This window comes from Mus musculus, chromosome 15, assembly GCF_000001635.26.
Source record: "Mus musculus strain C57BL/6J chromosome 15, GRCm38.p6 C57BL/6J".
Lineage (NCBI taxonomy): Eukaryota > Metazoa > Chordata > Mammalia > Rodentia > Muridae > Mus > Mus musculus.
In genome coordinates this window covers 47,684,742-47,706,063 of record NC_000081.6, presented here as the reverse complement: position 1 = coordinate 47,706,063, position 21,322 = coordinate 47,684,742, and the positions used below count along the sequence as shown (strand labels likewise).

Here is a 21,322-nt window from a genome sequence, read left to right as displayed (position 1 = left end):
CCCAAAAGTGGTATAGTTGGGTCTTCAGGTAGAACTATTTCCAATTTTCTGAGGAATCTCCAGATTGATTTCCAGAGAGGTTGTACCAGATTGCAATCCCACCAGCAATGGAGGGATGTTCCTCTTTCTCCACATCCTCTCCAACATGTGTTGTCACCTGAGGTTTTGATCTGTTTGGTGTAAGGTGGAATCTCAGGGTCATTTAGATTTGCATTTCTCTGATCACTAAGGACCTTGAACATTTCTTTAGTTACTTCTCAGCCATTTGAGATGCCTCAGTTGTGAAATCTCATTTTAATTTTAAACCCCATTTTTTGATTAGGTTGTTTGTTTGTTTGTTTGTTTGTTTTTGGTGGTTAACTTCTCGAGCTCTTTATATGTTTTGGAAATTAGCCCAAAGTGGGATCCAGCTCAAGGGGAGGTCCCAAGGCCTGACATATACCTGAGGCTATGGAGTGCTCACAAAAAGAGACCTATTATGCCCTCTGAAAGACCCAACTAGTAGCTGAAAGTGTCAGATGCAGATATTTGCACCCAACCAATGGTCAGAAGCAGCTGACCGCTGTTGTTGAATTAGGGACTGCTAATAGAAGCTGAGAAGGGCGATCCTGTAGCAGTCTCAATTAATCTGAACCCTTGAGATCTCTCAAACACTGGACCACTAAACAGACAGCATACACCAGCTGATATGAGGCTCCCAACACACATACAGTTGAGGAATTCTGGGTCTGTGTTCATTCAGAGATGATGCACCTAACTCTCAAGAGACTGGAGGCCTCAGGGAGTTTAGAGATCAGGTGGGGTGGGGGTTGGGGACATCTACATGGAGACAGTGGTGTCAGGAGGAGGTATGGGATATGGAACAGTCAGAGGGTAGACCTGGGGTATGGCAAATAAAATATAAAGTATAAAAAATAAATTAATTAAAAAAGTATATTTTACATGGACTATTTAAAAAATTAAAGATGTATGGATGTTTTTGTTTGTCTCTTATTTCAAATGATACATAAATACTAAGTGCATGGAATATCATGCTTCAAAGTATGAGTATATTGTGGAATGGGTAAATTAAACTAATGTGTGTTATGTCGTTATGTACAGGGCTTTATTTATTTGACTTTTTAATAGTGGAATCAGTTAAATTTTTATTTTCTTAGCAATTTTAACAACATGCTAACATATTATTATCTCTAGTCATCATGTTGAAAAATCATCCTGATAAGCAAGTAGTACACAGATAAGCATTTTTGTTTCTGGTACTTATTGAATTTATCACACTATCTTCATAAGTAAATCAGAATTTACATGTACAAATTAGTGTTAAATATCTAACATTTGATTTAATGGTTTTTAAACCTAAGAAAATGAGCTTGAGAATGCACCATGTAGTCACTGAAGAATTTTAGCAGAGCTATGAGTTTTGGATAGGCTGAAAACTCAAAGTTCAGACCTGTTTTTCTTGTTTTCTTTTCTTTTCTTTACTGGAAGTCTCATGTAGTTTCAGCTGGGCTTGTACTTACTGTACAGCCTAAGGGCCTTGTACTCCTAATCCGGCTGCCTCCATCTCACAAGTACTATAAGCATGTGCTGCCATGTACAAATCTTGAGACTATGTTTTCTGAAATGAATGGAAATGTATCTAAGTACAAATATGCAAATCTGTGTGTTATGTTGCTGTTTATACGTGTATGCAGTATGGTAAAATATCAAGTAGTATTGTGTTTGCTCTTTCTTCTTTAGGTGTACATCTCCAGTTTGTAAATTTTTCTACAGAAACCATACATGATTACCTGGAAGTACGGAGTGGATCCTCCGAAATTAGCACTGTTATTGGACGGCTTAGTGGTCCGCAAATACCATCTTCTCTGTTTAGCACAACTCATGAAACCAGCTTGTATTTTCACAGTGACTATTCTCAGAACAAACAGGGATTTCATATTGTGTATCAAGGTAAGATGAATTATAAAATATGAGGGTATAGTGCCTTTCAGTTTTCTTAACCAGGTTAGTTTTGGGACAGCAGTGTTGGAGAGCTTATGCAAGGTCCTGGATATCATCTCAGGAGTTATTTGACTTAGTTATAACATTGCTATCATTGTCTTAGAAGACAAAAGAAGCAAAAACCAAGCAAGCTTCAGTTAGGAGGATAAAAACAATTATATGGCAGTCTACCTTAGAACCCCTTGATTATCAACACATATATTTTTGTGGAGCAGCCTTGTGTTTATATTCAGCCATGGCAAAACTCCAGGCACGTTTCTACACCAAGAACAAGAAATACACAGTGAATGATGTTCCTTTCTCAATCCCTGCCAGATCTGAGGTTGCCAATCTTAGTAACATTATCAATAAATTGAATGAGACCAAAAATGAACTCCAGAAACATGTCGAATTTGATTTTCATTTTTTAAAAGACTTTTATTAGGTATTTATTTCATTTACATTTCCAATGCTATCCAAAAAGCCCCCCACCCACTCCCCCACCCACCCACTCCCACTTCTTGGCCCTGGCATTCCCCTGTACTGAGGCATATAAAGTTGGCATGACCAATGGGTCTCTCTTTCCACTGATGGCCGACTACGCCATCTTCTGATACATATGCAGCTAGGAACATGAGCTCTGGGGGGGGGGGGGTACTGCTTAGTTCAGATTGTTGTTCCACCTATAGGGTTGCAGATCCCCCCAGCTCCTTGGGTACTTTCTCTAGCTCCTCCACTGGGGGCCCTGTGATCCATCCAATAGCTGACTGTGAGCATTCACTTCTGTGTTTGCTTGGCATAGTCTCAAAAGAGACAGCTATATCAGGGTCCTTTCAGCAAAATCTTGCTAGTGTATGCAAAGGTGTCAGCGTTTGGAGGCTGATTATGGGATGTATCCCCGGGTATGGCAGTCTTTAGATGGTCCATTCTTTCCTCTAAGCTCCAAACTTTGTCTCTATAACTCCTTCCATGGGTGTTTTGTTCCCAATTCTAAAAAGGTGTAAAGTATCCACAAAGTATCGTTCTTCTTGAGTTTCATGTGTTTTGCAAATTGTATCTTATATCTTGGGTATTCTAAGTTTCTAGGCTAATATCCACTTATCAGTCAGTACATATCATGTGAGTTCTTTTGTGATTAGGTTACTTCACTCAGGATGATGCCCTCCAGGTCCATCTGTTTGCCTAGGAATTTCATAAATTCATTCTTTTTAATAGATGAGTAGTACTCCATTGTGTAAATGTACCACATTTTCTGTATCCATTCCTCTGTTGAGGGGCATCTGGGTTCTTTCCAGCTTCTGGCTATTATAAATAAGACTGCTATGAACATAGTGGATCATGTGTCCTTCTTACTAATTGGAACATCTTCTGGATATATGCCCAGGAGAGGTATTGCTGGATCCTCCGGTAGTACTATGTCCAATTTTCTGAGGAACCGCCAATCTGATTTCCAGAGTGGTTGTACAAGCTTGCAATCCCACCAACAATGGAGGAGTGTTCCTCTTTCTCCACATTCTTGCCAGCATCTGCTGTCACCTGAATTTCTGAACTTAGTCATTCTGACTGGTGTGTGGTGGAATCTCATGGTTGTTTTGATTTGCATTTCCCTAATGATTAAGGATGCTGAACATCTTTACAGGTGCTTCTCAGCCATTCCTTATTCCTAAGGTGAAAATTCTTTGTTTAGCTCTGAGCCCCATTTTTAATGGGGTTATTTGATTTTCTGGACGCCACCTTCTTGAGTTCTTTATATATTGGATAGTAGTACCCTATCTGATTTAGGATAGGTAAAGATCCTTTCCCAATCTGTTGGTGGCCTTTTTGTGTTATTGACGGTGTCTTTTGCCTTACAGAAGCTTTGCAATTTTATGAAGTCCCATTTGTTGATTCTCAATCTTAGATCACAAGCCATTGCTGTTCTATTCAGGAATTTTTCCCCTGTGCCCATATCTTCAGGGTTTTTCCCCACTTTCTCCTCTATACATTTCAGTGTTTCTGGTATTATGTGGAATTCCTTAATCCACTTAGATTTGACCTTAGTACAAGGAGATAGGAATGGATCAATTCGCATTCTTTTACATGATAACAGCCAGTTGTGCCAGCACCATTTCTTGAAAATGCTGTCTATTTTTTCACTGCATGGTTTTAGCTCCATTGTCAAAGATCAAGTGACCATAGGTGTGTGGGTTCATTTCTGGGTCTTCAATTCTATTCCATTGGTCTACTTATCTGTTGCTATACCAGTACCATGCAGTTTTTATCACAATTGCTCTGTAGTATAGCTTTAGGTCAGGCATGGTGATTCCACCAGAGGTTCTTTTATCCTTGAGAAGAGTTTTTGCTATCCTAGGTTTTTTGTTATTCCAGATGAATTTGCAAATTGCTCCTTCTAATTCGTTGAAGAATTGAGTTGGAATTTTGATGGGGATTGCATTGAATCTGTAGATTGCTTTTGGCAAGATATCCATTTTGACTATATTGATCCTGCCAATCCATGAGCATGGGAGATCTTTCCATCTTCTGAGATCTTCTTTAATTTCTTTCTTCAGAGATTTGAAGTTCTTATCATATAGATCTTCACTTCCTTAGTTAGAGTCACACCAAGGTATTTTATATTATTTTTGACTATTGTGAAGGGTGTTGTTTCCCAAATTTCTTTCTCAGCCTGTTTATCCTTTGTGTAGAGAAAGGACATTGACTTGTTTGAGTTAATTTTATATCCAGCTACTTCATTTGAAGCTGTTTATCAGGTTTAGGAGTTCTCTGGTGGAATTTTTAGGGTCACTTATATATACTATCATCTGCAAAAAGTGATATTTTGACTTCTTTTCCAATTTGTATCCCCTTGATCTCCTTTTGTTGTCTAATTGCTCTGGCTAGGACTTCAAGTACAATATTGAACAGGTAGGGAGAAAGTGGGCAGCCTTGTCTAGTCCCTGATTTTAGTGGGATTGCTTACAGCTTCTCACCATTTACTTTGATGTTGGCTACTGGTTTGCTGTAGATTGCTTTTATCATGTTTAGGTGTGGGCCTTGAATTCCTGGTCTTTCCAAGTCTTTTATCATGAATTGGTGTTGGATTTTGTCAAATGCTTTCTCAGCATCTAACGAGATGATCATGTGGTTTTTGTCTTTGAGTTTGTTTATATAGTGGATTATGTTGATGGATTTCCATATATTAAACCATCCCTGCATCCCTGTAATGAAACCTACTTGGTCAGGATGGATGATTATTTTGATGTGTTCTTGAAGCTTGATTTTCTTATCAAGGGCCAGTTTCTTCTAATGCCCTTGGTTAAACACATGGAACTGGAGAATATTTCACTGGAAGAGGTTGTGGAACTAAAATATGTGGAAAAATACACCACTCCCAATCAGAGCAGTGCATGTTCCATGATGACTGGATCAGCTCAACTAAAGGGGCAGAAGAAAGAATCCTGCCTGTCTGATTCTAATGATAAGTCTTCTCGGATCCTTTGAAGGAAAGTCATTAAGAACAATTGTGGGACATACAGATGTTGTGAAAGATGTGGCTTGGGTCAAAAAAAAAAAAAAAAGACAGTTTGTCCTGCTTACTACAGACTGTCTCAATGGAGCAGACTATTCTCTAATAGGAGTGGAACATTGAGAAGACCAAAGTGAAAGCTCTGTAATGCTGCCAAGGGCATGATGGGAGTGTGGATGCCATAGTAGTCAATAGCTTTAGCTTAGGAACTAAGTTTTGCAGTGACTCCTGGGATAAGATGCTAAAGATCTGGTCTACAGTCCCTATTGATGAAGAAGATTAAATGGAAGAACCCACAAATCGACTAAGAAAAAAAAAAAAAAAGAACAATTGGGACTAACAAGAACACCCTTTGTGACCCTCTCTGGCCACACAGAAGCAATTTCCTCAGTCTTTTGGACAGATTCTGAAGAACTCTGTAGTTGGAATTACACAATTAAGAGTGTGGGATGTTGAGTCTGGTGGTCTTAAGTCAACTGTGACAGGAAATAAAGTGTTTAATTCTATCTTCTATTCTTGCCTTTGTAAATGTTTGGCATCTGGAAGTATAGACAGGCATATTAGACTATGGGATCCCGGAACTAAAGATGGTTCTTTGGTGTCGATGTCTCTCACCTCACACACAGGCTGGGTGACATCAGTGACGTAGTCTCCTACCCATGAACAGCAGCTGGTCTCAGGCTGGTTAGATAACATTGTGAAGCTATGGGATACAAGAAGTTGTAAGGTTTCTCTCTATGATCTAGCTGCTCATGAAGACAAAGTTCTACGTGTGGATTGGACAGACACAGGGATATTTTTGAGTGGAGGAACAGACAATAAATTGTATTCCTACAGATATTCCCCTAGTACTTCCGATGTGGGGCTTGAATGTGAATGGCTGATAAGAGAAAAAAAAGTCATGCACTTTTATCATACATTTTTTTCTCCTGAGAATTCAAAATACAAATAAGAAAAAATTTAAAATTTCAAAATCATAATTGACTTAAGCAAGGGAAAATAATTAAAATATGAATGGTAGACATTGAGAATAAGTTTTAATTTTTAAATGAAACTTAACGTTAACAAGTTATTATTCATCTTACATTGTAAACAAACTTATTTAGAGATACAATAATATTGTTTTGTTATATTACCATTAGAATAAAAAGCAAACATATAGATGGCAAGATAACATTAGGCCCATGTTCAGGAAAACATTAAATGATTTTTGAGCAAGATATCTATCTATCCCCTTTGAGGAAAGGCTATAGGTTAAGTTGAGCTTAGATTTAAATCCCAAGTTTCCATATTAAAGTAAGCACAACCTAAGTCCTCGTCATTTCCTCAGTAGCATACACTGTTATGAGTAGTATATTCTGTAAAACACAAACCCTGGAAATGTACAACTATCTTTAATTTTGAAGAAATTAATTCTTTTAAAATAGATAAATATTTTTTTTCTCCTGGAACTCAAGAAAACCCAGAGCCATGTGTGTGGTATACTTTGAATACTTATTTTACATGTATGAGTATTTTGCTTACCCACACATCTGTGAACCACCTGAGTGCCTGATATAGAACATAGCTAGAAGTGACATTGAATTCCCCAGAACTTATGCTATCAATTGATGCAGTTCATCATGTGTGTGCTCAAACTCTTAATGATACAGCTTCAAATAGTTTTAGGAATTCATGAAGTTTGTAATTACAAAATGTATTCATCACTGCTTACAAAGCATGTATAATAGGAAAGGAAATGGGGAAGGCTCTGCAATCAATGACAAAGAAATGTGCAATATTACCTTATACAAGATGAACAAAAGAGTAAAAAAATGCATTTTAGTTAAAAATTCACAATAATCAAAATTTAAATTCAGCAGAGATTTTCAGGTTGTTCATTTAGAAAAAAAATATTTTAAAATGGAAAATATGAAGAATTAAGGTTACATGTATGTAGTTATTTTATTCTAGGTACAAGTGGATAACCAAGAAGCAATTGCACTCTATTTAGAGAATCAGAATATGTTTGATTAAAATTGTGGCTGTAAGAAGAGTTTACATTTCTATTCATGTTCATAATTTAGATAAATTGCTCCAGCATGTAAGGAAGCTGATGCGTTTTTGTGAATTATCATTTTAAATATGAAAATTATAGATATGAAAAGACATTCTCATTACACTGTCTCTGACAGCCTTTACCATAAACCCAAATTAGTATTTATAAAATAACTAACCCTGAGCAGTATGCTATTAATTGCTAAGTTACAAATAGCACCCATTTTTGGTGTCTCACATTCAGAGAGGTAAATGCCCTTCTTTCTCATTTTTTTCTTCCAGCCTACCAGTTGCAAAGCTGTCCTGATCCTCGCCCATTTCGAAATGGGTTTGTAATTGGAAATGATTTTACTGTGGGTCAAACCATTTCATTCGAATGTTTCCCAGGATACACATTAATTGGCAACTCAGCTCTCACATGTCTTCATGGAGTCAGCCGGAATTGGAACCATCCGCTGCCAAGGTGTGAAGGTAAGCTTTTAAACTCAAATTGTCTTCAAGATGATGCTATTTGTTAGAAGTTATGAGAGCATGGTTTTGCTTTCAACTAAGGACTTTTTAATAACTAAAAAAGGTAAATAAAATCACATATTGAATGCAGATTATATTAATGGCAGCAATATTTTAATTTACATTTTATTAGATATTTTCTTCATTTACATTTCAAATGCTATCCCCTTTCTTAGTTTCCTCTCCGAAAATCCCCTGTCCCCTCCTCATGCCCCCTCCTCCCCAACCCACCCACTCCTGCTTCCTAGCCATGGCATTCCCCTATACTGAGGAATAGAATCTTTGCAAGACCAAAGGCCTCTTCTCCCATTGATGGCTGACTTGGCCATCTTCTGCTACATATGCAGCTAGAGACACAAGTGCCACCATGTGTTTTCTTGATTGGTGGTTTAGTCTCATGGAGCTCTGGAGGTACTGGTTACTTCATATTGTTGTTCCTCCTATAGGGCTTCAGACCCTTCAGCTCCTTGGGTACTTCCTCTGGCTCCTTCATTGGGGACCCTGTGCTCTGTCCAATAGATGACTGTGAGCATCCACTTCTGTATTTGCTAGACACTGGCAGAGACTCACAGGAGACAGCTAACCTTCTACTGAGAATATGAGCAAAATTTGTTAACATTTTAGACACTTTCTAACTTCTTATGTGTTTATGTGAAGGTCAGGGGATGTTCATCTTTTTAACATCAGTACTGTAAACAGAAAATCAAGATACAGTTATTTAATTTGAGTGACTATTCTATAAAAATACTGTTGAAAATTTTAAAAATGCAATATGTCTAGGGCATACATTATGAGAGACATTTGTGTGTGCATTGATGAACGTTATATCAAATGAATAAAGAGCTTTGTGATCACCAAGGACAACAAATATGTCAAAGATCTCATGTGGAAAACTTTTTTAAAAATTACTATATTTTGTACATTCTTACCAACGAAGGTAGAATAAAACTAATGCACTATAACTGCCTTAAAAGTTTGATAGCTAAGCCGGGTGTGGCGACGCACGCCTTTAATCCCGGCACTGGCGAGGCAGAGGCAGGCGGATTTCTGAGTTCGAGACCAGCCTGGTCTACAAAGTGAGCTCCAGGACAGCCAGGGCTATACGGAGAAACCCTGACTCCCCCCCCCCCCCAACAAAAAAGTTTGATAGCTTTGCCATTTATCTAGTTCACTATTTTCCAACATGCTCATGTATCTCTTTCCATAGCTCTTTGTGGCGGGAATATAACTGCAATGAATGGTACCATTTATTCTCCTGGCTATCCTGATGAATATCCAAACTTCCAAGACTGCTTTTGGCTCGTAAGAGTTCCCCCTGGGAATGGGATCTACATCAATTTTACTGTTCTTCAAACAGAACCCATCTATGACTTCATTACTGTATGGTAAGTCAGTACTGTTCTTTGTGATTGACTAAATTATGAACGGGAATAAGGTCAAGATAAAAGTAAGTCACAGTTCTCTATTACAAACTACCATCTGAAATTTGAAATGGCATAACTGAGAGTCTGTATGGCTTTGCTTTCTTTTGATTTTTTTATATGAGACAAATATAATAAATATATTTTAGAATGTAATCCCATTAAGTAGCAAACCCCATGGCTGAAAATGTGTATTGTAGACAACTACCAAAATGTTTAAGGAAGTCCTCTATTTATCAAAACTGGTGAAATTTAAGACCTCTGTTCAGACCATAATTATATTATATGATATTTAATTTTTTGTCGTAAGAAATTATTATACAGTAAAATATGTATACTATAATTGTATCAATTGGAGTAACTTTGTTAAAGGTACAAAGAAAACCTCTGAATTAATCAAAGACTAAAACACTGTGAGTTTCAGGAGCACTAATTATATCAGTCTGAGTCTGCTGTCAAAGAAAGTAACAGAAGACAACACAAGCTTTAAGAGATTCTTAGTACCTGCTGAAAACTAAATTGATTACTGTTTATATTGGTTCATTTGTTTAGGTAAAAACATAACCCATTTTTAAAGCTTCGTATTTTAGGATTTTATTATTTGTGTAGGTGCATGATGTACCAATAGCATTTTTGATTAAAGGATTATTTTACTTTGCTCTTAAAGTAATGATAAGTGATTGTATGCCGTACCTTCATGAAATTCATCTAAAGCTCTGTAAATCATCAGTATCATTCTCTCCTTCCAAACTCTTGTCTAACAGGGATGGACCTGACCAAAATTCACCCCAAATTGGTCAATTCAGTGGCAATACTGCTTTGGAATCAGTATACAGCACTTCAAATCAAATTCTAATCAAATTCCACAGTGACTTCACAACAAGTGGCTTTTTTGTGCTCAGTTATCATGGTTGGTATTATCTAAGTGTTTTTATTTCATTTGGTACCATTTAAATTGTCCTGGAAAATTGAATGTAATATATCTTTATCCAATGATTGAAAATGTATTAAAATCTGACACTTTGATCATCACTGCATCTTATGCATTTCAAACACATTTACTTGCAAACCATGACCTCCTCTAAGTACTTAGGGATATTAACGTGTGAGCAAATGGCTATAGGAAATAAATCAGTCAGTAATTACCCAGTGGAAAATAATCATTTTGCATGGAAACCAATAAAAGAGAACCAGCTGTTCATATTTTACTGCATGTAATTTGGAGACAGCAATAGATTCTCTGAACAAAAAAAAAAAATGTTTAATCTAGTCAACCTGCTGCGAATATTTCTAAAATTAGCATCTAATATCTTTATGCTCTGGATCACATTACTCATTCATTTAAACTCTTGTTTCAAATCGTATCTGTGCAAGAATCTTACAGTTTTTGCTGGTGATTCCAGATCATTAAGTTCATAGCTTTTATCCCTATGAAGTACTTTAGGAGTTTCAGTTTTATTTGGTTATACAGAATTGTTCTGTGTCCTACCTTCAGAACATTAACTTTGTGAGAAGATATTATATTTTTCACAGAAATCTCCCTTCATATCTGTTTGCTTCAAATTACTTTTATTCATTACAGATAAGGAATGTTTATCTCTTTTCATTCTTAAAAATATTTATTTATTTTTATTTACTTTACATCTGAGCACAGCCACCTTCCCTCCTTTCTTCCCAGTCCAATCTTTACAAAATCCCTACCGCCATTACCTCTCATTCTTCTCAGAGAAGGGGAGCCTCCCACCTTGTGTACCACCTCAGCATAAATCATCTAGTCACAGCAGAGCTAGGTACATCCTCTCCCACTGAGGCTTGACCAGTCAGTCCAATTAATAAGAGAATCTAATGGCAAGGAACAAAGATGGAGACAACCCCCATTTGACTTGTTAGGAAAACCACATAAATGACAAACTGCAATTTTGCAACAGATATGTAGGGAGTCTAGGTCCACCTCCTGATTACTCACTAGTTGGTGGCCTAGGCTATGTGAGCCCTTTATTCCCAGGTTAGTTGACTCTTGAGTATCTTCTTAGGGTATCTTTGACCTAACTTGATCACTTATATTCCCCACTCTTCCAAAAGAATCCCCAGGACTCCAACTGATATTTAGCTCTGAGTCTCTGCATCTGCCACAGTCAACTGATGGATGAGGCCTCTAGAGAGTCAGTTATGCTAGGTTCCTATCTCCAAGCATAGTAGAGTATCATTAATAGTTGCTGCAGACCCTCTGGGCCCCTTTGTCTGCATGGAACAGGTCTCTAGTAGCAGGTGGGCAAAGCAGCGGATGAGTGACAGACAGATGCACACAGGAGAGGTTGTGTAGAATCTGAATGTATTTTGTCAAATCGAGCATCAGACTTTTTATACAGAAGACAATAAGGAAGTTGGGTGACATACCCGCAAGGTACACATGAGGTAACCGGATGCTTAATGACTCTTACACGGAACAGAAGAATGAAAACGCAAAGATCAGAAGGAACTGGGCAATAAAATTAACTGAGACAAAGTCAGCCCTATCTAAGGTCAGCTATAGTCTTAGAAGCCAGGTGTGAGATCTTTTCACTCCTAGGGCAATGGCTTTCACACCCAAGTCATGGTTCTAACTAGGGAGTTCTGTTCTAGCTAACCATCTCATGAATAATGCAATACTCTAAAACCACAGCCCGATCTACTTCCTAAACCATTGTAAATTCCTGTATATGGGAGCGACTTGGCTTTTATTCTAAGTGATAGTGTAATACCAGAGGCTATTCTGAATGTCACTGAATAGCAACATTCTTACTGAATTTCAAGCCCATGGTCTTGTTCAACAACGTTCTAGGACTGTTGGAACACTGACGAAGGGCTTTAGCTATGTCAGAATTCAATCTTAAAAGGCACTTATAATAGGATAACACTAAAAGAGAGCACGTGGATCCAGACACTAGACTAGCGTGGGAATGGAAAATTAATGTATGGGTTAGAGAGAACGCCAGACTCCAGGAGCGAGTTTCTGTGAAACTCTTTTGCCTTGTGAGTAGCTTTCAAGCTTCAGCCTGTCAAGCTGACTTGACCAGAGAGCGTGGCAAGTAGTGTCAACGGTTGGCTCTCTCACATGGGATAATTCTCAAGTTGGGGGAGTCACTGGTTGGCTGTTCCCTCAGTCTATGCGCCATCTTTATCACTGCACATCTTGTGGGAAGACAAATTATGCTTTGAAGGTTTTGTGGGTGGATTGGTGACGCCTCACTCCTCTGGAAGTCCTGCATGGCTAGAGGAGGTGGTTATTTCAGTCTCCATATCCCCCTCTAGTAGGAGTCTAAGCTAGGGTCATCCCCATAACCTCTCCATACCCTCTTCCATCCCAGGCCACCAGCTAGTCACCAGACATGCCCCCAACCTCTCTTTCCCTGTGCTGTTGATTTCTGTTCTCACTCCCAGGCCTCTCTTACCACTCCCATACCTGATTGCCATAATTATGTATTATTATATTCTATGACTCTGGTCCTACTAAAACATCCTGCCTTACATAATGGGAGAGTGATCTAAAATACTTTACAGGACCAATTAATCTCCATAATTAAACCTGTAAATATTTTATAAAAATTGGATAGCAGACAGTACTTTGCCCACTATATTAGTATACTACTTAGTGTGTCATAGTGTAATGCATTGTAATGAAATATTAGATACGATTTGTGCTATGGGAAATACAAATTTATCAAATATGATTTCTTTTAAAACACCTAAATCACACTGACTGGTAAAATTGAGAATCTACTACATGATACTCGAATTCTTTAACTGAACATTTTTATGTCCCAGTTGGATGATATCTAGTCAGTTTCTCCATAGCAACCCTGAACATCAGTTCTGCATGTATATTGTAACATAGCTACTGAGAAAGTGTTATGTTCTCCAGAAACAGTTTCAGGCTTCTTATTTGTTTGGTTTTCTCCCTCTAGTCTGCAAAATTTTTGGGACGAAATAAATTCGGTGTTAACTGCCTTAAACCCCTAAGACAACTCAACAGCCCCATTTTGTAACTTTATTTAATAAACTAAAAGGTAGATGGGTATTTATCTTTTATATTTGTTAATTAAATTGAGTTTTAAAAGATGTCTCGGTGGTTAAGGATATGTATTGTTCTTTCAGGGGACCCATGTTTGATTCTCATAAACCACGTGACAGCTTATAATCATAACTCTAATTTTGAGGGATTGAACATCATTTTCTGACCTGTCCCAGATACCAGGCAGACATGTGGTACACAGACATGCAAACAGTAGTCTTATAAATATAAGTTAGGGGCTGGTGAGATGGCTCAGTGGGTAAGAGCACCCGACTGCTCTTCCGAAGGTCCAGAGTTCAAATCCCAGCAACCACATGGTGGCTCACAACCATCTGTAACAAGATCTGACACCCTCTTCTGGAGTGTCTGAAGACAGCTACAGTGTACTTACATATAATAAATAAATAAACAAACAAACAAACAAATAAATATAAGTTAAAGAAATCTAAAAAATAATTAATATACTTACTTAAATTTAGAGCAGTTTATCATTCCTTTTTATTTAAATTATGTTGATTATAAAAGTGTTAGGTGTTCAGCTTATTAATTTCACAGGTCAAGGTTTTTAATGTGTTTTCTTAAGGTCACACTGATCATTTATGATTTGCTTACTAATATATTTTAGTATCTTAAAATGAATATATGTGTTCTCCCTCGCTATTATGTTCAAGATGAACTCTATCCCAACTCTATGTCTTCTATAAAGCATCACCATCCTAAGGCTTTTTAGATGAAAAATAACAATCATAAAAAGCTTTACAAAACAAAAGTTATGTGTAATGAATAGAATACAAAGGTCACTTTTCCTGAGATATTTCATTTGAGGAAATGTTTTCCCCCTCAATTACTGTAACACAATCCACAACAGTATGAACTTTACTTGGAATATACTACTGGGTCAGACGGAAGTTGGCAGATGATAAAAATTAAAAACATTTGTTATGTAGTGACATGTTGAATATAAACTCATAAACCCCATTGTAAATGGCTGACACTAACTTTGAATATCACCATATTACTAAGAGCCACCATTCACTGAAAGATAATATGCCTTGAGAATAATAGGAGTTGTTATGCATTAGTTATTCCTAGATTACATGGAATCATTATTAGTTCTATTTTAACAATATAAATTATAATTAAAATTTAAACAATCAGGAGTAAAGCATAAAGCAATAAACATGCAGTAGAAATAGACTAGATATAGGACATAGATAGAAATGTGTTTTTCTCTGTCCAAATAATTATTTATTCATGTATTTGCTTGTTTTTTGTTCATTCATTTATATATTTGTTTACTTATTTATTATTTTTCAAGACAGGTTTTGTTGTGTAGCCTTGGCTGTCTTAGAGCTAGCTATAGACCACACTGACCTCAAACTCGCAAAGATCCACCTGCCTCTGTTTCCTGAGTGCTGGGATTAAAGGCATGTGCCACCTCTTCCACCTCAATGATTCATTAAAGAAAACACCAAAAAAAATTTTGTTTTGAGTTCACCTTATTTTTAATAACAAACTTCACTTAATTAACTTGACCTCGAAATGTCTTAGTGTCTCAGTTATTGTGACACACAGGCTGGGATAGTTGGGGGTTGACAGTGCTCTGTGTCTGTTCTGTATGTTTACACAATGTGCTGGCGCACCATAAAAAATGGCTGTGAAGTCTGACTAATGCAGGAGAGACATGGGAAGCACAACACTGAAATCCCGTTCTGTTGATTTGAACATAGGCTATTGGTTTTATGATTTATTCATTTGTTTTCTAGGCTGTCTTTATTTTCTAATACCTGAATATAAAACAATCTTTTTTTTTTTCCTCTCAAAAAGGGGAATCTTATTAAGCACACAATGGTTCCTCCTGATCTGTGGCTGGAATTCCACTGTCTCATGCATCCACAGTCTCTTGTACTCAGTAAATAATAAATGAAAAATCCCCCAAGCCAATCCATAAAACTTAAATAAATTTTAAAATAACTTACAATTATTGAATTTCATAACATTATTTAGTGTTATTTCTTTATTTTTTTGTTTCTAATGTACTCAGTGAGAAATTCAAAAAATCAATCCATAAAAATACACAAATTATGATATAATTATAATGATTAAATTGTATAACATTATCCACTGTTATTTTTGTTCTTAATTCATAAGTTAAATTATTAAGTTAATTGATTAATAAATTAAATTTTATTCATATAAATTTAATTCATAGCTTAAAATTTAAATGTATGCATAGTAAAAGTCTTATTTATAGGGTACAGAGCAAACTGTAGCTTCAAGTAGCAACTGTGATTTAAATATTCCCCCAAGTGATAGAAGAAGACTAGTAATTCTCATTACATATTGTTTTACATAATAAGAATATCTTAAGTAAAGAATAAGTTCATTGTGTAGTAGATAATATATTTATCAGGTCTGTAACATCTTTTATATTAAAAATAGATTTTTTTCATGTAAAATATTCCAAATAAAGTTTCTCCTCCTTCTTCTCCTATAAGATCCTCCCCACTTCTTCTCACACCCAAATCTAATCCCTTCTGTTGATAATTAGGAAATAAACACGCTTCTAAAGGATAATGTAACATAATATAATACATAATATGGATATTATAATATATACTATGAATAACATAATGTAATAATATAATAAAACAAACAGAAAATGAAGAGCTTACCCCATTAAAACACAAGAAGCATATATAAATCCAGATACTGTTTACATTTTTCTTTTATTATCCATTTAGTTCAAGAGACTATGTACACATAATACAGTGGGATTCTAAGCACAGATAAGGAGGGACCACTATGTGTTCAGTAAGATGGTCTTTTATAAAATGATGAGATTCCCTTAGGCTCAGATATTTGAAAATAAAGATGGTCTTAACCACAAACAGAAATGTTCTAAAAACCAATAGCTTTTGTTTAAGTCAACAGTTACATATTTTAGAATACTATCACAACATAAGGTAATAAAACATTATATATATATATATATATATATATATATATATATATATATATATATATATATATATATATACACACACACACATATATATATGATGTAAAGAGTATAAGAAAAAATAAAGTAAAAATTATTTGTGCGTATATGCACATATTAATATATGTATACATACAATCACATACACACACACACACACACACACACACACACACACACACACACTTTTATAGAAAAAGCCATGGCATGGTATTATGAGATAAAAAATCTCCAAAAATTTCGGTTTTTTCATGATTTTGTATTGTCCAGCTACAGCTGGCCATGCAGCCTACCTTTATGAGTAATTTATTTCTTCAGTGAGACTTCATTAGCAAGTAGTGATCAGTGGGTTGTATCTTCTGCATTAAGAATGAGGGTGTGTGAACAGTTTTTCTTTCAGCTCCAGGCCCCATCTCATGTAGATTCAAGCATGCTTTGTCCATACTGCCTCAGTTCCTGTGTGTCAATCATCTTTCTTTAGAGGGTCTTGTTTCCTTGGTGTTTTCTGTCCATCTACCTCTTATTCTTTTTCTTTACTCCCCTTTAATAGAGTTGTCTAAATCCCTTGGGAGTGGGTGGCTATTCATGGAGATATCCTGTTTATGGCTTAGTCTTCCAATGTCTTCTACATACTGAATATTGGCTGGCTGGCTGTGGTTCTCTGTATTTGTTCACATCTGCTGCAGTAAGAAGCTTCCTTGATGGTGGCCGAGCAGGATACTGATCTATGTGTATACCAAAGATACATTAGGAGACAATTTCATGTTACCACCCTTTAGTAGAGCAGTATTTCATTTACCCTTGTTCCCCTTGCTAACTACTTTCAGATTTTTGATCACCCAAATAGCATCGGGTATGAGGTCTGGCTCATGGAATGGGCGTTAAGACAAATAAGATATTGGTTGGTTACTCTTAGATGTGTGATACCATTGCACTAGCATTACATGTACCACTGTAGACCAAGAGTTTTTACCCATGTTGGTGCTTATTTTTCACCGTTGATAGTTTGCAAAATACCTTCAGGTACCAAAAACACCAACTTTTACCAGTGAAGGCTCTATTTCTCCATGTTCTCCATGCTATATAAATGTTGCCTTCAGTGAACTGCAGATTTCAGGGATGCTGTCTGTAATTTCTGTTTGGTCATCTTCTAAAGATATCATTTCTACACAGTTAATGCTGTGTTTGGGAATAACATTTACTATACAAAGTGTTTATTTTATAAGAAGCTTCTGCAGATAAAGACACATTTAGATAATTTAGAATTATTCTTAGGATTATCTTAACTGCATGAGTCCCTTGCATTATAGCCTTATAACAGGTAAAGACATGACCAATGTTCATATAAGAGCTCAAATCAGAGAGAGAGAAAGAGAGAGAGAGAGAGAGAGAGAGAGAACTCCAAACTCAAAAGGTTTCCTATTCAGATGTTCAAAGTGCACGGTGCGTGTGGATATTACAATGGTTTGTGTGCATGTGCTCATGTGCATACACATGTATGTATGTATGTGTATGCGTGTGTATGTATGTGCATGTATGTGTGTAAAATGAAGTTGTAGCTAAATATATAATTCCATAGATGTAATTTAAATAAGTGAAACTTATTTAGATAACTACAAATCAACTCAGTGATTAAATAAATAAGTGTCCAATCAAACATATATGACATTCATCACTGTGGCTTTTATTTTGATTTTGCCATAATGTCTCCTCTAGACAAAGATCATCAGCAGCATAGCTTTTATTAAATAGGAATTAGCTTATTGACTTGCTATAAATAATGAGACAATGCACCAGTGACAGATACTGTGATATCTCAAAAACTATCATAGGGACACATGTGATAGGCTGTGAACTGTCTCAGTGTATAGGAACAATTCAAAAAAGTGTTCTTTTCTGGATTAGATGCTGTTCAAAAAATTAGATTGGTTTATGTCCAGGTATTTTAGACATCTTTCATTTTCCTATATAGAAGGAATGCTCTATATATACATAATTGCTATGGAGATAATATTCCCTCATATTAGTTGATGCAAAATAATCTTGCTGAAATGGAATGGCCTAAATTATGTTCTAGTGCCATAATTCTATTATAGGAAGGTCTTGTTCATATCTTGCTCCAATAGTTCAAATTATTATCTTGTCTGATGTTCACCTTTAGTAAAATTGTTTTCATTTAATATCAGACAAGTTCTAAACTGAAAGAATATATATAGATATATAGATATATAGATACAGGTATAGCTATATAGATACAGATAGGTATAGGTATAGATTGTGTGTGTATTTAGAACTTCAGTTTTGAATATTCACATTGGATTAAAGTGAAAACTAATAATTGGTATAGTATATTACTGCAGAAGCACCACAAGGTGTGGTGATGAATGAACAGGGAGCAGAAATAGAGGCTTACAAATAAAACACTGTCACTGCTAATGCCCTCTGTTACCTGATAATGGGCAAGGATACTCAACCATAAAGAACAGAGGCTTTTGTTCCAGAACTTAATGGACTCAGTGCAGTGCCACAATACCTTCAATTACCCATGTGCATAGGAGGATAACTACTCATGCATCAGACACTGGAATTTTCCTGTAATAACCCTGAGAGCTCCCAATACCTTTCTTTGCAGTGTTTTTTGTTCCTTTACCATGAAGTTAATTAAAGATGCTTACTGTTAAACCTCCTCAGGACACAGATTTTCTTTTCTATACCTTAAAGTCAAGGATTAATATTTGCTATCATTTCTGACACCAATATCTTATCTAGACAGAAAGAAGGTTTTTAATCTCCAATATTCAGTGCAGAAATGACAGTTGTAAGTGACTCAAGCAATACAGAAACATTCCTTTTCATGTTAACTCGTTAGTAGGGTTTCTCTAAAATGTTGTATGTGTATATAAATAGATGCATGTAGGTATACCTATTTTCTATCCTCTTTGTGATTTGATAAACATTTATTAAAGAGCTTTTCACTATGCTTTCAAATGAATCTGTTTAAATTAATTCTAGGTGATATTAAAACAATACTGCTACAGATTCCAAAATCTAGAACATAATTATCAGTGTATCCACCCAGACCTTTCTCATATCTGTGGGCGATCATACTTGACCTAATATGAATCATCTCTGAACTAACCCAGGGCTTAGTTTCTATAATGGAGCAAGATAATTATTTTTATCACCTACAAGGAATAGTATGTCCTTACTTAGCAAAAAGGTTATGTACTTGTGCTTTTTTTTTTTGGTTTGGAGAAAAAAATGGCAATTTGCTGTTTTCTGATTTATTTTTTTTCTAGCAACTTCTAATAGTTCAGTTGAATAGACATAGATAAATGTGGGTATTCTTTTCTGCAATTGGGTTGGATGTGCACTACAAAGAAAATAGGAAATTAAAAATAACCAAAAAAATATGGCTAGAATCAAAGTCTAAAGCGATTGCAAGAAGTATTGGGTCAGGAACCAGATATGCATGCACACTCAAGCAAGGCACTTACTTAAATAATAGCTACCTTCTGAGATAAGGAAATGCTAAATACAACGCCTCCATGTTGTGATTGAATGATATTGTCAAACAAAGTGCTTCCTTGAAAAGAATGGAGATCTAAATCAATTGTGATTTTGAAAACTGTAAAGAAGAACCCATGCATCATTTCTCTTAATATTCATAATTGACGAAGTTCTTAAAGAACACTCCATGAAAATTGTGGACTAAAGTATGTGAACTGAGATACTTAAAATTTAGGTGACATTATTTATACTGATTGCCTCTGCTAGTGACTGAATGTGTTGCTTTGTGTACCACCATTCACTGCTCCAGGCCAACTTCCCCCTTCCACACAGCTCCAAGAGAGAGAGAGAGAGAGAGAGAGAGAGAGAGAGAGAGAGAATGTTGTTTGCACTTTAGAAACAAGTGACTTTTATCCCATGTTATATTGGTGATATTTGTACTTGACCTTCATGTCTTCCTCGGAAGTAACTAGAACATGGATTATGTGAAGGATGATACCATCTTAGTTTGATGTTTAATAGTTAACATTTTCTACATTTTATATAAATTGCAATTAAAAATAATTATATCAGTTCCCTCTTTCTTTCATCTTTCCCTCCACTTACATGTCCCTTCTTTCAAACTCCTTCTCCTATATTCTTCATTCTTCCTCAAATTCATAACACACACACACACACACACACACACACACACACACACACATATGTATGTTTCTATGAATATTATTTCAGGGCTAACCACTTGGTATTGAATAACCAATTATGGTGCAGATTCCTGGGAAAGATTCATTCTCCTTGTCTCAGAAGTCATTAGCTGTCCGTAGCTCTGTGTTAAAGTTGGGGTTCCATGTACTTCTTTTTGTTTTTGTTTTGTGTTTGTTTTTCGAGACAGGGTTTCTCAGTATAGCCCTGGTTGTCTTGGAACTCACTCTGTAGACCAGGCTGGCCTTGAACTCGGAAATCTGCCTGTCTCTGCCTCTGCCTCCCAAGTGCTGGGATTAAAGGCATGCACCACCACTGCCCGGCTATGCACTTCTTTCCTTCTACATCAGCATGTTTCTTGTTATTGTCATTGTCCACATCTTTTTCAGGTAAGGATATTGTTGGTGTATCATAAATAGCTTTATTATTGTTTTTTCCACTTTTCTTTTTATTTATTCTTCTTTCATATGTTATATCCTGACTGCTGCTTCCCCTCCCCAAATTTCTCCTAATTCTCCCTACACCTTCCATCTTCCCAAGTTCCACTGCTCCTGTTTCCTACAGAAAAGAGCAAGCCTCTCAGGCTTATTAACTGACCATGACAT

At 36.1% G+C, this 21,322-nt stretch overlaps 1 protein-coding gene and 1 pseudogene across 12 annotated transcripts in view; both read left to right on the top strand.

Annotated features, from left to right (window-relative positions):
* Positions 1-21,322, top strand: part of Csmd3 (CUB and Sushi multiple domains 3) — a 1,211,921-nt gene that overhangs the window by 1,086,495 nt on the left and 104,104 nt on the right. For all 12 annotated transcript variants that reach the window (XR_001781523.2, XR_003951374.1, NM_001081391.2 and 9 more), the window contains 4 exons: positions 1,741-1,950; positions 7,805-7,993; positions 9,240-9,417; positions 10,218-10,363. Coding sequence is in view for 10 of the 12 variants with exons in the window: in NM_001081391.2 (NP_001074860.2) it covers positions 1,741-1,950; positions 7,805-7,993; positions 9,240-9,417; positions 10,218-10,363 (723 nt within the window). In the remaining 2 variants the exon portion in view is untranslated. The remainder of the gene's footprint in view (positions 1-1,740; positions 1,951-7,804; positions 7,994-9,239; positions 9,418-10,217; positions 10,364-21,322) is intronic.
* On the top strand, positions 2,164-6,376 carry Gm16300 (predicted gene 16300; annotated as a pseudogene).